Source organism: Epinephelus moara, chromosome 5 (genome assembly GCF_006386435.1).
Source record: "Epinephelus moara isolate mb chromosome 5, YSFRI_EMoa_1.0, whole genome shotgun sequence".
Lineage (NCBI taxonomy): Eukaryota > Metazoa > Chordata > Actinopteri > Perciformes > Serranidae > Epinephelus > Epinephelus moara.
The window spans coordinates 38,193,409-38,211,010 of record NC_065510.1 but is presented as its reverse complement, the minus strand read 5'-3'; the positions used below and the strand labels follow the sequence as shown (position 1 = coordinate 38,211,010).

Sequence of the window (17,602 nt, the reverse complement as noted above, 5' to 3'; positions counted from 1 at the left end):
TAAGCAATGGTTAAGGTTCAGTCTCATTTAGACACAGTGATAACTGTGTGGGAATGCCAACGGTCTCATTCTCACTCCCACTCACATCTCATGAGAAAACGGCCAGTCTGACAGCAGCCAGGGTACGTTCGGAGTCAATAAGCTGTTTGTTCATCATGCAGACACAGGACAATATATTCATGTTTTTACACAGTGGCACAGTCCCCCTTAATCTTACATTCTGTTCCTTTAAAAGAGTTTGAAATGTTAACAACCAGTATTACTCTATGACCATCAGATAATTAGTGATATTAATTGTAAATCAAGAAACCAAATGATGTGATTCCTTAACTCTCATATTGACATAGTTTTCAACTAGCCTATGCACTTCAACAGCACCATAGAATTCCTGAAATTCAGTTACGGCTTTTTGTTTTGGTGTGCCACCTTAAGATTTTCAGTGTCCCCATCTGGCCATCCCTGTGGAAAATTTCTGGGGCACCACTGTTTTTACATCAGAAGATATTGTTGAAATGAAATGACAGCAATACAATTTCACCAATGACAGTGAGACAGTCACCAGTCACTCACTAAACCAACAATTGTTCATTGTGTCTTTCTTAGCTCCCATGACTCACTGCCTCATCCTAATTTACCCAACTTAGGCCATGTTGTTCTGCCGTGGTGCCTACATGTTCTGCCATCATTGTTTCATCAGTGTTCCCCATCCGTCCTGCCATGTCATGCTGTCAGTCCCTATTATCTCTACATGAAGGGGGAGCTGTACCGTGACTATCTATTGTATCTGTCCATCCATCCTAAATCATCATCAGAGACTAGTCGTCTCCCAGTGCTGTGATCTACGTCCCCCTTAATGATCAGTCACAGCTGGAGTCCAGCCAGAGTGGCTTGGCAGGAATCAACATAGATGGGCATGAGCGTTTGTGAAGAAGAACAACAACGGAGGAGTTTTGTGTGCATGTGTGTGTGTATAAGGGATGTGGGGTGGGCAATAATATTGATACAGGGCAAGTTTGAACTAATGACCAGAGAGACAGTGTGTGTATTGAAGAAGAAAAGAGGAGCTGGACTCCGCTTTAGTCACCCTGCAGTCAATCCTATTGTTATTTCAGATTGTGTGTGTGCTCTATGTGTGTGCGGTGCTGAGCCATTCCCCAGCCTGTAAGCAGATTACAGAAAGGTGTGTTCAGCAGAAAACTTTATACGTTGCACAGCGGAGTACAGTAGCTACTACCTTACAGCCAAAGCCCAGCACAAAGTGATAAACTGGCTGCCTGTCATGCAGGAACAAGAGCACTCAGCTTCTGCTATTAAAAAGACAGGACACAAACACAACACACATCCACTGGATTGCTCTAATCTTGCACCAGCTACCACAGTTTTTTGCAAAAAATACACAAATGGGTGACAAGTTAAAAGAAAATCATAAAGTGTCATATGGTATTTTGCTACCACAAGCTCCAGACAAGATGAAAAGCAACTGTTTGTACTATTCTTTATTCATTTTGTATTTTCAACATTTCTTTTTAAATGTCAGTTCTATTCTACTAGTTGCAGCGTTGCAATGCAGATTGATTGAGGTTTGAAAACAAAAACGAAAACAAAGCACTTAGCATTTCAAAACTATTCCACACTAAATGTCACAGTAAATACAGTTTGATGGTTACTCATCTTGGAAATACTACAGCAAGTCATTTCATCTGCGTCAAAATAACGGGGTATAAACGGGGTATAAACGGGTGGCGATGTTTATTGAGAACTGTGTTAATCACTCGGTTGTTCCCCCTTTCCCCTCTGTGTTCCTCTGCTTTCACTCAGACTGACTGGCTGGAGGCCGAACATCCTGACTGCTCTAAACGCTTTTACATCAGCAGACTTGTCACCATGGCAACAAAGCCCGTGGCCTGCCAGGAACAGGGTCATGTCAACTCACAAGATGAGTGGGTCAATGAGTTCTGGGCACAAGGTGAAGTGGGTGCAACCGTGAGCCACAACTCCCCTTGGCAAGACAGAAAGGCTCCAAGGGCAGAACCTGAAGAGTATATGGACGTCCTGGAGCCTGGAGCTGAAGAGGAAACGCTGCAAGGGGACCAAACACTCTCAAGAACCAAAACAGCTGATACTACTGAATGGGAAAATCGGGAATCAACAAGAATTATTCTGTCCTCCTCCAGGGAGACGCAAGAGATGGTGACAGAATCGGAACAAGTTGCCCAACTATCACAGGCTCAAGAGGAATCTAAAAAGTCTGTTGATCCATATGAGGATGCTTTCCCACCTCCTCCTCATCCCCTTAGTGCTTCATCAACAAATGAATGTTTTGAGAAAGAGAGTTTTTCCAGCCTAGAGGGGGAGGAGTGGATCAGCGACACTGAGATTGTATCAGACCCAACAGAAGACCTTACGCCTTCCAATGAAAATAGTCAAGAATGGCCTCACACGCCGCTCCTCACTGAGCCAGTAAATACTGAGGTAGAGTCATCATCTGAGGAGATGATGGGAGATAATATGACAACAGAGGACAATGACATACAGCTGCACGTCTCACCAGATGGTTTTGACAACAGTGAGCTTGAAAATAATGTGCCTTGGGCTGCAGCTGCTGGAATAAATAAAACTGCTCATCATTCTCCCTCTGACAGAAACAGCTCAGATGATCTATATACTGTGTGCTCTCCTCCTTTTGCTGATGAAAGTGAGGCAGAGGAGGAAGTGAGCAGTGATATAATGTCTTGTCAGCAGCAATGGACTACACTGGATATCAGAGGCAAGACTTTCCAACCCTCATATTCTAGCAATATTTCAGTTTCCATTGCACTAGATCCAATATCAACTTTTCCTGAAGTTCCTTCAGCCAAACAGCAGGAGGAGCTGTTAACCCAGAGCCAAAGTCAAATTGCCCCCAGGGGAGCAAACCAGGAAGCTGCACAACAGGTGCTTGGCCAGAGCTCTTCACCTTTGTCGGCTGTTGCCATGGAGCTGTCCAATCAGGGCGGGGCAACTTCTCAAGGCTCTGGTTGTGTTATAGCTGTGAGAGAAAGGCACAGCAGGGCGGGGGGGAGGACAGAGGGAGAAAGCAAGCAAACAAGTGGCGAGGGAGGGCAGAAGGAGTGTGGACTTGAGAGGAACAAGGCGGTTGAGCAGCAGCACGGCAGAGGACTTTTAAAATTTTCAAAAACAGTCCATACACAAGAGCTGAAGACAGAAAAACACAGCTTTGTGTCTTCTAAACACACCAGGATGGAGAGTGACTCATGCGATGATAGCCAGAGTGACAGTGGAGTTTCAGCAGACTTCTCCCCATGCAGCACTTTGGAGGGCAACACCACCATTGCTACAGGTACCCCAGCACCTGCACTTAAAGAGACTCCCATTGAGAGGGAGATCCGACGGGCTATAGAGCGTGAGCACAGCCTGAGAAGGTCCAGGGGGCTTCCAAACCCACCCACCTCCCCAGAGTATGTAGAGATCCCTTTAAGGAAAACTGTTCTCTGCCAGTCAATAACTGCTAAGTCTGAGAGGTGTCAAGGCAAAGACAGGCAGTTTGCAGGCAAAAAGATGCAGCATGACATCCATGCGGAGGTCCAGAGGGAGCAGGATCTGGTCAAGCTTGGGAAACTTCCAGGTGTCTACGACAAAGGCACTGTACGCCGACTCAAAGAGAGGAAACAGCTTTTTGAGGCCTTTCAGAAACCCAATGACTCAACTTTGACTGTGCCAGCCAGGAGTAAGACCACATCCTGGTCCTCCGCCAGTGACATTTCAACCTTGGAGGACAACTCATCGCAGGCATCCACCATAGAAGGCTCATATGTGGAGAGGAGCCCCACGCAGAGCCCAAACTTAGCCAAAGGAGGGGGTTCTACTTCTTTAACTCCCCAAGGACCAGGGTTCTCTGAGGGGACAGCCTGTCAGGTTATCATCCTAGAGAACAATCTGAGTGTCCCAGCACAGAAGCTCTACCACGCCAAACCAGAGACTGTCGTCGACTCTGGAAGCCTTAATATCTCATCATCCAGGACAGGAGGACATGGTGGGATTGAAGTGAGAGAGCAGGAAAAGGAGGAGAGGGAAGAGGAGGAGGTGGCACCCAAGGAGAACCCCTTTTTTAAACTGCGCTCCTCAACAAATGGAGTTAAAGTGGAGCAGGACATCCGGGAGGCCCAAGAGAGGGAGAAGGAGCTTCACAAGCAGAGGATCAGTCTGTATGGGGGCACAGAGGGTGCAAAAGGAGGGGGGGTAGGAGGAGGAAGAGGAGGGGGAGAGAGGCCTGTCAGCACAGAAGGAAAGAGTCCCACGTTGTCCTCTTCTTCACTGAATGGACTGGCTGTTCCTGACTCACCTGGCTCATCATCCAGAGGGGGTACTAGACCCACAGCAGGTTAGTGTAGCGCTAAGTTTAGACTAGAGCTAAAAGTGTGTGTGTTGCAGGGTTTGATTGATTCTGCTTTCGCCCACACAGACAATGTGTTTGTGTGTACAGATGCTTGTGTAGGGGTTTGTGTGCAATTTTTTATATCTGTGGTGAGATGATGAAAACCCCCTGAAACAGCCCGGCGAGCACATTATTTCATTTTTCTCATGGTCAGTGGAAAACCTCAAAATAGCTTCCGAAATCAGTGTTAGCTGTTATGAGCAATAATTTTGCACTGGAGACCATAAGCTGGCCGACAAGAAAATAAAAGTCTGTAACTCCACAATAAATAAAGCATCTAGTCTGTCATATTAATTGCAAGAGCTGAGGTGAAAAAAAGTCTCGAGTCATATCTCGACACTTTATTGTGTCAGCAAGAAGGGAGTGCGTTGGGAGAGTCCAATTTCGGGATGAAGCGTTCAAAAAGTGCAAACAACTTGGTTTTTTTTTAGTTCTCAGAGTGATAAAGAGTTAGAGACTTACGACAACAAGAGCAAATGTGAAGTACAGTGTTGCCAATAAGCCTACGGAGAGGACAAGTTATTAATATGCATCTCTGGTATTTTTTAACTTTGCTGGCATTGTGTGCATATCATGTAGCAGCGATTCACAACCAGGGTTGCCAGCGGCTATATAGGAAGACTGCGGATTTGCTCAACTAATTAATATCTCTCTATATAGATATGTATATGAATTACAATTTGATTAACATATACATCCACATGTTCAGTCAAATGTAACACCTGAACATGTTGCAATTGAGTATTTGAAAGAAAAGTAGCCAGCGAACAGAGAAGGACAGTCAGCAGTCAGCTGAAACAGATACAGTAGTTAAAAGTGATGAATAAATAGCTTAAGTGTAGCACAAATTGAAATGTGTGCAAACATGGCCTAAACATTAACCACTGGAGTTAAATTGTATTAAAGCAACTTTTCTATAACTAAGTGTTAATTAACGTCTTGTTTAAAGTAAATTCAAATAAACACATTTGGAACATGATGGGTGGTGTCGATCAAGGGGTGCTTGAGTTCATCTGGCAGGTCTGAGGGGTCCATCAGATAACAGACTACTGTACAATATGTTTGTGTGCATTATATTGGCAAGATAGGTTGTGTTTTTTTGGTGTATATGAATAACAGTGTCAGTGTCAGTCATTATAGGCAGTGGCACTCCCAAGAGGGGGCAAGAAGGGGCCATGGCCGCCCTGATACAGTTCTATGGGTACCCACAAGTCTCCTCTAAACTTTTGAAAGCTTGTTCCCAGTAAATGTTTGTTCCTCTCAATCAATGTACTTCCTCAAATTAAAGCTGTATGTTTGTCTTTTTAAGGAAAAGGGAAACCAGCCTATTGAAAAACAATGAATTGCCTAACATGCATAGATACATGACGGATTAAAACAGGATTGTTCTCGAACTCAAAATGTTAGCTGTACAGGTATTACACTGAAGTAGCATAATCGAATTCTTGAAATCTAGTTATGGCTTTTGGTTTTGGTGTGCCACCTTAAGATGTCCCGTGGCCCCATCTGGCCACCCACATGAAAAATTTCCTTTGATGCCACTGATGACGTCCAGTTTATAGTAAAGTCAAATGAACACATTTGTAACGTGATGGGTGGAGTAAATGAAGGGGTGTGGGTGTATCAGACAACAGACTGCTGTACAGTATGTTTGTGTGCATTGCGTTGGCAGGAAGGGTTGCCAGTGTATTGTTGTGGTGGCTGTATGTGAATGACAGTGTCACCAGTCATTGTAGGTTTAACAACTGTGTGACAAACCAATCAGGGTTTGCATCTACGGAACATGAATGACCATGACTCAGTGCTGGGAAACAAACATTGGTGTATTGTTTTATAGACAAAGCGTTATGCAACCTTTTTCATATTCCTCCTTTATTCCTGGAGCCTACTTTTTGTTTCTCTTTCACCAAGTTCATGTCGTATCAAACACATTTCATTTGCTTAATTCCCACGGCATTCCTCTCCGCTGCTTCATGTTCACTTTTAATTTGATTCAAGGAGGCTTTATTGCTTACATTGTAGAGCACAAACAAAACCCAGGAACACCTTTGCCTCATTGCTACCCCGCTCTCTCTCATCCTGCCTGCACCCACTTTTTATTCTTTCTCTCTATTGCAGCACGCCAGTCAGTTGGCAAGTTCAGCATGTGGCCCCCGGCCCAGGCTGAAGAGGAGAAGATTAACCGACCGGAGGTGAGTCAGCATTGTCAGTCATCCTATTGCAGTGAAGTTTAGACATTAAAATTTCTTTAATATGACTCCTTGCTGTGATTTTCTGGAAATCTGACCATGTGGAAAAACACCAGGCCTCAGAGTGATATTAATTAAGTATTTTTTGCTTTATAAGATTAACACACTCACCCTACCTATCAGGCGCACTTGGTATAGGACATGTAAATGTAGGCAAATCACCCTTCTGTGTCTTCCTCGAGTGAAGCTAAAAGGATATCAGGTTCCACAATTACAAAGCTTCTTCAACTGAGACACATATAAATTGCAATGTCACTTTGGGGGTGCAGTTTCTCTCAGCAGCATGAATATGAACGCATGTTTATAACTGCACTGGATTGTAAAGGGTCCAATGAAGAAAGGCTCTTGGGAGGATGTCAGCATCTCGTTTGCACCAAATATGGGCCACAGACATCTGATAACATACTGAACACACAGTAAGGAGCTTATCTTTATAGATAAGGGATGAAGGCAAACAGCCCTGAGACAGAGAGGGAGGGAGAGGCTGAGTTTGTAGAGTGTGTGTGTGTGTGTGTGTGTGTGTGTGTGTGTGTGTGTGTGTGTGTGTGTGTGTGTGTGTGTGGTGGGGGGGGCAGGATTGTGTGTGTGTGTCTGTGTGTGTGTGTGTGTACAGTCAATGGTGGAGAAAGAGAAAAGTCAATTGACAATCTCACTGATTTCCGTTACCTGCCTTGTGGGTCTTGCATCTCTTTGAAACTGCGGTATCTCTGATTAGAGTTGAGTGCTGCTCCGTGGCTTTAGCTCTTTAATTCAGTTTGGCATTGATATGCCGGGCTTTAGCCGCACGCTTTAGTTTGACGTTGGCATTAGCAACGTTTTGCTCTCTTTCCTCTCCCTGCCTTGTGCGTCTAGCCCTCTCTCTCTTTCTGTCTCCCTGCTGGTTGGTTATCAGCTCTCTACACCAACCTGGGTCCTGATTAGGGTTCAGGAGCAAACGGAGGATTGCAGGAGAAATTGGCCTCAGTTGTTGACTGAGTCACACAGAACACAGCCTTGGATCACAGTCGCATTAACCTCCCTCTGACTTACAGAGCTAATGATGCTCATCCAAAGGGATGTCCTCTAGAGGAAATAATTTCATCCCTCTCTTTTTATCTTTATGGTCCTTTTTTTGGCCTGTGTTGGCTTATTGATCTTATCTCCTGCTCCCACACATCTGATGTTTCTACTCTTTAATTCTCTTTCTTTTTTCCCCTCCCGCTTTCACATGCAACATTCTGTCTGCCTTCTCTCTTACCTTGCAATCACCACTTACTCCTGCTGTCCCATATTTTCACACAGAGTCCCCGAACCCCCAGACAGAAGACCCCTCTGGTGCAACGCTGGGAGTCAGGCCTAGTCAACGGACACAGCAATGAAGATGACTGAGGAGACAGAGTGCACTGAAGGAGGGATGAAGGTTAACCGAGACCTGTAGTTTTTGGGGGTTTTTTTTAAAGTGGAGGACTGAAAGACTGTGAGATGAAAAGGAAAGCAGCCTAAGGAAAGTGGGAGCAGACAGAGGAGGAAAGAGAGAATGTGAAGCGAGAAAGAGGTCAGGGATTGAGGCTTGAAAGGGGGTCAGGAGGATTGGGAGCAAGGAAAAGGATTGATGGTGGACTGAAAACCCTGAAGAGTCAATTCAGCCAGGAGGAGAGAAAAAGAAGGAAGAGGGCCCACCTATTACTGAATAAGTACTTGGCCTGTTTCTGGTGCTGGAAAACTGTGAGACTAATGAATGTAAAAATGGCACACAAAAAAAAAATAATAACACTGCACTGGAGAAAAGAAAAATGTAAATTCAGTAAGAAGTGGATTTTCAAACTTTAATGAAGTTCTTTACAATTTGATTTTTTTCTTAAATTATAATAAGTCGTTATTTGTTGACAAAAATAGATTTAGTTTAGTTTAGTTTATTTAGTTTATCAAGGGACAGTGTGCAATAGCATTAATCATTTACAAGAGATGAGGAGATGGTTGCACCAGATTTAGCAATAACTGCTAATTTCCATCTGTAGTCCCAAGATTGAGTGGTACCATAGGCAGCTAGGAGAACAATGTGTCATCACCTGTTTTATGCCTTTAATGATGTCTTACACTGAGTTACTAGTTTATTACACTTGTACAATCTAATGCAATCCCATACAATAGCCATGCAATAAACCCTGCCTTTGTGTAGCTCAGTCTGTTCAGTTTTTTATTGACAGTTTCAGGGAGTTGCTGATTCAACTCTGTGGTCATTTTAGAGGCAGTAGTCAGTGTTAGGATTATATTTGACTGCATTATAATGAATCTCCACTTACACACATGTGAAGGGACAAAAGTTGGAAACACCTCTCAGCATAATGGAGTCCAGTGCAACACCAACACTCACTAAAACATGACCTTCTCCACAAAGAGAATTCATTTCAGCATTTCTGTTTTTGATCATATTGTTGAAGTGTTCCTAATAAACTGGTAACTCAGTGTATATAGGCCAGTAATCGAAATGATTGTACCAGTTGTAATCCATGAATGACTCCTTCTTTTGTTATGTTTCATGCATCACTCTGAGAGCCGGATCATAGTGCAATAAGGCACCTTCTTCAAAAAGCACAACATTGATCTGGGTTTCAGAGCTGAATGATAGAAAATCATACAAACCTAATGCTTAAATATTATGCTATATGTTGTTTAGACTTGTAACATTTTTCAAATGATAAAGTAAATTAATATTTTGGAATGAAAATTGACACAATTAAGGGTCTCTCCTTTATTTTTCTTTTTTATATATCGAACTGAACAATTATGTGACTGCAAAATATTTAGCTTTAGTCTACTAACGCATGACAGCAGCAGCCTAAAATTAAACTAATTAAGGTTGGTTGAAGTCCTTAATAGAGCCACATGTGTGCAGTTTTTCTTTCAGGGCTTGACTGGTTAGCACATACACACAACTAATACTTATTTTCTTTAAGATAAACTTAATTACAGTAATCCCACATGATGGAAATTCAGTCGTTACAAGACTTAAAAGCAAAGGAAAAGGGGGACAAGTGACAAGAAACAAGATTTTGAAGAAAAAAAACAACAAAATTTAAAAATAAGCTAAAATTAAAATGTATAGATATAATACTAGAGACCATCTTGTGATGGGATCACTCCAGCTGCAATGTCCCCTTTTCCTACTTCCTACCCCCCTACTTCTGGCCCCCTTGGTTGGCTCACATCCATATTTCATATCAAACTTCATTTTGATCTGAAGACACCTGTAAATTTTTGTGACTGCATCTTGCACAGTTGTGACGTGATCATGGTGACAAAATCTGTCCCCAGACAGACAGGCAGACATATAACATGCTCAAAACAGCTTCTGTGAACCCTCAGCATGTGATATCGATACCAAAGGCACCCTTTAGCGTCTTCATGAGCCGCACCAGGTTTTCAACTAATTCCACTATAAACCCATCTACAGCAATACTTGAACTGACGCAGTATAAAGAGCGCAAAAGTCTGTGTAGGGTGGAAAAGAGGGGAGATGGGTTGGGTCAAACAAAACAGGACTTTCACCCAAGAGACTGCAGTTGCTGTCCAGTGTGAAAATAAAGTCAGTGTTGTTTTAATGTAACTTTATGTAGTTTGCATACGGTCGTGGCACACTGACATCACTCACGTGACATATTATCATCATGTTACATTATTGTTACAGAACCAATGATCACATTTGAACTCATTATATGATCTTTTTTTTTAAACCTAACCAACTAGATTTTTTGCTTAAGACCCACTGTGACCATTTCACAGCATTAACCACGTGTTACAGTGTGTGTTACACAGAAAGTGTGTCACATAACGGTGCTAAAGGGTGCACCATACTACACTACGAGACGCAGAGGGACGTGACAGAGTTTCGGTATTTGACAACCTGGGAATTAGAGGGAATTGCGTCACTAGGACCACATTTTGCCATGGTGACACACACACACACACACACACACACACACAAACACACACAAACTCACAAGGTGAAAACAATACCAGCCGGCACAATGTTGTTGCAGCTTGTAATAAGCTTTATACACTATACACCTTTTGCTTATACAGACACTGTATGTCCATGATGGTCTGCCTCACACTGTTGGTGGTCAAAAAGAAAATGCGTCACCATGGATACAGCTTTGGAAGAAGGTGGAGGCTTTGCCAAAATTAAGCAGCATAATTGCCACAGTGGACCTTTGTGTGTGCGTGCGTGCGTGCGTGTGTGTGTGTATGTGTGTGGTGTTTGCATGTGTGTGTAGGTGAGATCAGCAGACCACGCTTTAGTGACCTTCCAATCTCCTGTGAATAATTCATCACCTCATTCTGACTGGACGCAGCCCAGTGACATTGCCAGTACATTATTATGGTGGAGCTGAAGCAACTTAAGTGCTCAAAATTATTAATAAGCTTCATTCCTCACGAGGCAGTTTCCCTCACATTGCCACACTGTCAGGTATAATGATACATCACCAGCAGTCTTGGTATCAGCAAGTGATGTAACACACAGTATGGTTTCTGTTTTGCTACCTAGAAATAATGTCAGAGTCAAAGATTATTTTTTTATGCTCAGATAATCAAATATGGCAGCACAGGGTGCATTGTACTTTCTAAGTGATCCCTCTCTGATATCTAATCTGGCTGCTTGTCAAATGTGGTGACCCAAAAATAAACCTGCACACCTGTCTATCACCTGCTCAGTTGCAGACTCATTTCCATGATATTTCATTATCACCGTCCTCCAAAGTCCTGCTGGCACAAAGTCATCGAAGCAGCATTGTGTGAGACAGTCGGCGTTTGGAGGATTAGCCGGTGCTCTTATGAAGCCTCTTTGTCAAGGGGACAAAAGTATGAGAGGAAGTGAAGAGGATGTGTGTGTGTGTGTGTGGTGTGTGTGTGTGTGTGTGTGTGTGTGTGTGTGTGTGTGTGTGTGTGTGTGTGTGTGTGTGTGTGATTTTGGATTTATTGTAATATGTGTATGATATGTGAGTGCCTTTGTGTGCTCAAATGAGTGTGTGTTTGTCGTGTGCGTGTGTGTAAAGATTAGCTCTCCTTTGCAGTGGTGAAATGTTACTAAGTGCATTTGCTCAAGCACTGTAATTAGGGATAATTTTAAGGTACTTGTACATGCTTGAGTGCCGCCATTTTCTGTTATTTTTACTACATTTTGTAGGGAAATATTTGCAACACTTTATTGTATTCCTTGAAATTAAAGCTCAAATAAAGCCACATAATGATTTATTCATCATTCATTTATCAAACTTTACCTTATGTATGTTACATTGTATGTTCAGTCAGCTGCTGTCATGCACTGTTCTTACATAAACCTACAAAAAGTAATGCACCAGAATTCGTATATGACCTACGTAACCATAAACCAGTATTTAATTTATAGCCCACGTAATCAGACAGCCTAACAAGCTAACAAGAGTGAAGACGGAAGTGGTAAAAACAGTGAGCAGTCTGGGGTCATGAATGGGTCAAACAGCACAGGACTTCCCCCAGGAGACCAGTGTTTGTGTCCTGTGTGCAACCAAGTAAACATTGAGTTATTTGAAGGTAAGTCATCACCATGATTCTTTTCCTAAACCTAATTTATATAATTTTACTTCCCTTTACCAATAACTTTCCTTTCATAAACCTATCCTATGTAACTTTACGTTAAGTACGTAATTTTACATTAAGTACATAACATAGTGCTTCACGTGAAAATGCCCAACCATGTGTCTTTCCCTAAACCTAACCTACGTAACTTTACTTTTATAAACCTTACCTACGTAACTTTACATACGTGCTGATGCCCAACAGTGTTTATTTTCCTAAACCTAACCTACCTAACTTTACATTAAAGGGGAACTAAACCCCCCTCTCTGGGCATTACTCCGCCCACAGCTTGATTTCAAAAGGCGGAGGTGAGGCGGGGGGGTGAAGATTGTCCCTCGCTGCGGGGAGAGGAGAGAGGGCTTTTCATTGTGCCGATGGTGGCTTGGAAAACCCCCCCTAACTGTGTCACACGGGCAGAAGGGAAGGCGGCCTGAGCTCAGCCGGTCCCCTTCTCCACACTTTGACTTATTTTATCCTACTTGGTTCTATTTCTCCCTCTCTGGGAGCCTGGGCTCACCGCGCAGCAGCCCACCGCATCCATCCATCCCTCCCTTCCTCCCTCGCCGCCCCGCACATATACCCCCGAGGCTCGGCTCTCTCTCACGGCGCAGCGGCCATCCACCCCTCCCTCCCTTGCCGCCCCACACATATACTCCTGAGCCTCTGCGCCTCTCCTTGACCAACTAACCTAAATACTATAAACACACTACTAACTGATAACCTACACTAAAATACACTATGCTAACAATACAATAAGACAAATTACTAGCTATTCTCTCTGCTCTACTACTCTCTCTGCTGTGATCCAACCTACTCGCTATCAGTTTGATAACTGCGGACAGAATGGTTTTATAGTAAGGGGAGGAGGAGTAAAGGGAGGAGGGCAGGCTTTAGCGTGGACGGTTAGTGACGTCATTCGCCTCGAAAAAGAATCATTCGCCTTCAATGTAATGTAATGTAAATTCAAATGTAGTAACCAGGTTTCAAGCTGTAGAGGGCACTCCACACCACATTTTTAAAATAAAATGTAGATTTTCAACAGTTTGCACTAAACTGTCAAGATTTTGAGCAGGATCAGTCAGTTACACTACTATACAACCAGAAACAATGATTATCAGCTGAAAAAAATGGTTTTAGGGTTTAGTTACTCTTTAAGTATGTAATTTTATGTTAAGTACATAACTTTGTATTAAATACAAAACATGATGATGACTCATGTTTCCTTTTGTTTATTTGTTTGTTTATTGTTGTTTGCACTTACAAACATACATTCAGGAAGAAAGAGCAGTAAAAAACAGTTAAAATGTGCAACAAAGATCATAAAGCCCAAAGGGCTTATAAGCAACCCTACCCTCCCTTCAACCTAACCTCTGTAACTTCACATTGAGCACATAATTTTATGTTAAGTACATAATGTGACTACTCCATTCGTGGGGCGCTTATTGGTTAGATACACGAACCATTGTTTGAGGATACATTGGTTCAGTATCCTCAGCTGACTTTCTGTGCACTGACTAAAACCCTCGAGGTTACACTAGGAATGAAGTTAAACTGATTATTTGCAGGTGAAACCAATTAACACTTTTTTTTCTATTTACCATATAATTGGTATCAAATTCCATCTTTGCAGGAAAAAAAGTTTCAGTGCTGTGCAAGGAAAAACTATTTAACTTTTTATTTTGTACTGCTCTGTTTTATTCCACAATATTTGACAGCTACTGTATAGTTAGTATAAACCTTGCAATATATGTAAATACCATATAAAATATGTTATGTTGTTTTCAATTATACTACCCAACAGTATATAAAGAAGTGTTAATTAGCTCTGCTGGTTGATTTTATTGCAGTATTGCTATTTTTACACAGAGGATCTGAATACTTTCACCACTGCCTCCATGTTACAGAAGATGACACTCTACACTGTAGCGAGAACAGTGTGGCTATAGTCATGAAAAACATCCCTTTATGTATGTGCTAAACGGCCAATTTCACATCTGTCTGTGCAATCACAAGACATTCAGTCACTGTTGTATGTGTTTGATGCTATACCCACAGGCCTCCAGTCACAATGTGTTATATGTGAGTGCACGGTCAACAGTCAGTTAAGGAGATTCAGAGATTATTCTTTTGATTTCCTCACATATGGGCCTTTTGCATATCATAATGCTTCACGTGGGTGTGTGTTGTGTTGCTTTGATGTTCGAGAGAAGGGGGAATAAAATGGCAGAACTGAGTCACAGAGAATCAACATAACAGCGAATTTCATGCAGTCTGTGTTTTACTGTATAGAGAGGAGAGAGGACCTATTTAATGCTTATTCACTGCAAACACACATCTCTACCTTATGTAAGAATGGGTCAATCAATGTGTTATTTTGTCAGTTACTGTGTCTTAAAAAACATATCTTCTTTAAACAAGTGACAAATACATGGTTGATGACAATATCTCTCCTAAATCAGTCATTTCCTAAAACTCAGAAAATAAAAGAAATGGACTTGATAACAAACAAAATACTTCACCCACAAAATGATAATTTGCATATAAATCACTCACCCCATGTTATGTGAATTTGTGAAGAAAACTCTTTTGCACACTGCACCATGAAAGAAGAATGCAAAAGCAGAGAAGATTTTTTGATGAACTAATGTAAAAGTTGGTCCCCCTGTAATAATAGCAGAACAATATGAAAACATCTGTTTACAAACTCTCAAACAACTCGTGCAGAATAAGCCAAGACTCGTTTATCCAGTCATATCCTCAATACAGGCTGTTATCAGTCTCAACAGTCTCAGGCACGGATGAATGGTGCACTTGAGCAGAGTTCAAATGCACGCACTTCCCCCTTCTTACATGAGACTATTCATTAGGTAGTGTTTTAAATAAACAACAACCTCTGGGGCTGAAAAATTTAGCCATTGCTTTAAGTGCCAAAAACTGCAGTTCCTCTAATGGCCACTTGAGGGTGGCTCCAAAAACGAGTCAGTAGACCCCCATGTTAAAATGCCCAACTTTACAGCACAAATGGACATGTTTACACACATCGGCCAAAATGCCGAACTCGAGGCTTCAAAATGTGAGTCCTTTTTTAGATTAAATCATCAAAATGTTCTCTGTTTTTAGACTCTGCAAGAAAACTGTTTTCTTCACAAATTTAAGGTAACACGGAGCGAATATCTGATGATAATTTTGTGGGTAAATTATTATTTAAGACGGAGGTAGCTGCAGTTTTTTTCACCATATGCAATTTGCTTAGCAGTCAGTGAAAAGTGCGAAAAGGTTAAAAGTAGTTGTAAGGATTGTGCTTCAATTTCATGCCTTTCAAAATTATTCCACTCATCAGCTCACATTTGCTTTTGCCCTTGAAATGTGAATTATTTCATAAGGCTGTCTGCCTAATATTACAGAGTGTTACTGTAAAGCTACTGACAGAGAGCAGTGAACTGTCAGCCATCAAAAGGCCTTAAGCTAATGTGTCTAAAGTGGTCAGAAAAATTTAAAAAGCAAAAATGTTTTTCTTTGTCGTAATCTATCAAAGATAATCATAAGAGACAATTTGCCACCCAACCTAAATCCTCCCTTCAGTCATACTAAATTAATGAAGTGCATTGCATCAGAGGATATTGAAGTATAAACCCAAACTGGCTGCCAAAACTCTCACTCTCTGCACAAACCTTAATGTTCAGCCTCTGCATATACGCTCCTTTAGCTGATACACAGCATGGGGTGGCATTAAAAGGGCAATTATCATGAGTTTCAAGATTGCTGGTGTCACTTAATATCGACCTGACTCATAGTTCAATGTGCACACACAGGGTGAGGCTGCCAGAAGCCAGAGAGCAGTGGGTGCAAATTAAGGTGCCACTTAAATTCATCACATCCCTCAAGCCTCTTATCATTTATTCTGCCTCTTATTCAAACAAATCAGCCGAATGCCATTATCTGGAGCTGAATATCTCCACTGTGTGCGCGTGTGCTTGCGTGTGACCGCACAGGAAGAGTAAACGGTGACTCAGACATGACAAATCAAGCAGACTATGTGATCTTTGAATCCATCTACGTTTTCATGGAGTGTTTTTTCTGTGTGTTTGAAAAAGACATGAATAAACACATCCCCCTCTGTGTATTTCTGCGACTGACAGAAAGTTTTGTGCTGCTATAGAAACCAGTAAAATGTAATAAAACTCACTACTTATACAGAGTTGGCTCTCTGCTGCTTCCTAAAGTACAATGACAGCCCTTCTCTGCTGAATTATTGTCCACCATAAAAACTACACAAACAGGTGGGAGGTGTCTCTCTCTCCTGAGTCCTTTCACTTTCTTACTTTCGCACAGTATTGAAGCCTCAGCACATTCGCCTACAATGTAGAAAAAAAAAACAACGAATATAGTGTAGATGTAGGGCTCAATCATTATGTCTTTAGGGGTCGTGCTTGTCCCATCATTACATTGTAAAGTAAATAAATAAGCTGCAGCACATATCAGCATCTGTTGCATTACTGTGGACACACCTGGATGACTCATTGTTCCACTGAACACACAACCTGTTTTGTCATTATGAGGGATGAAATCTCTTTGTGTGGTGCTGGACTGTAGGTGTGTTTTTGACATCCAAATTATATCTAAACGGTGCCCTCTGCAGAATATTTAGCAAAACTACAGCCAGACAATTTCAGTACGTGTTGTTAGTTGTATTTCTCCTTCACAAATACAACACTATATTTTGAATTACTCTGCCCTGAGGTCCTTAGGCAGGAACCTGTTTGCTCTTTCCATCTGAACATGTAAGACCAAAAAGAACCAAGCTTTTGCAGTCAAGGAACCTTAACTCCTGCCTGATTTGCAGAATCAGTGTGTTCTTTTTAATCACTTAAAAAAAGGGCCTGTTTGTTTATTTATCGCCTTGTGGTTTGCATGTGTGTATTTATGTGTGTATGTATATGCTCTGTATGTGTCACAGTCCCAGTCTCAGTTTTTCCCCTCCCCTGGGGGCTCCTGTCTGTCTTCGTGTGTCTGTATGCATGACACTCCTCTGCTCTCTCATGGCTCCTGATTACTGCTGATTATCCACACCTGCCTCCCATCAACCTCATCAAGCTCCAGTATATCTACCACAGTCATTGAGTGTTTTTGCCCTGCCTAATCTTGTTCTGTTCTGCTCCAGGATCATCTTCACTGGTCAGCCTCCTCATCAGCCTGCCTGCTCTCCCTCTACAATTCCCTCAGCCCTTCCAACTAACCACGCCACTCCCTCCAGTCCTCACCCTCTCCAGCCATTACCCAACACTCCCTGCCCTCTGCTTCAGCCAACCATCTCCTTTCT

The 17,602-nt window shown here is 42.2% G+C and overlaps 1 protein-coding gene across 1 annotated transcript; it reads left to right on the top strand.

Annotated features, from left to right (window-relative positions):
* The first annotated feature begins 3,130 nt into the window (after positions 1 to 3,130).
* On the top strand, positions 3,131 to 9,301 carry misp3 (MISP family member 3). The gene is made up of 3 exons (XM_050044926.1): positions 3,131 to 4,381; positions 6,554 to 6,627; positions 7,966 to 9,301. The coding sequence occupies exons 1-3, from the start codon at positions 3,241 to 3,243 to the stop codon at positions 8,050 to 8,052; spliced, it is 1,302 nt and encodes a 433-aa protein (XP_049900883.1). The 5' UTR covers positions 3,131 to 3,240; the 3' UTR covers positions 8,053 to 9,301.
* The last annotated feature ends 8,301 nt before the right edge of the window (positions 9,302 to 17,602 follow it).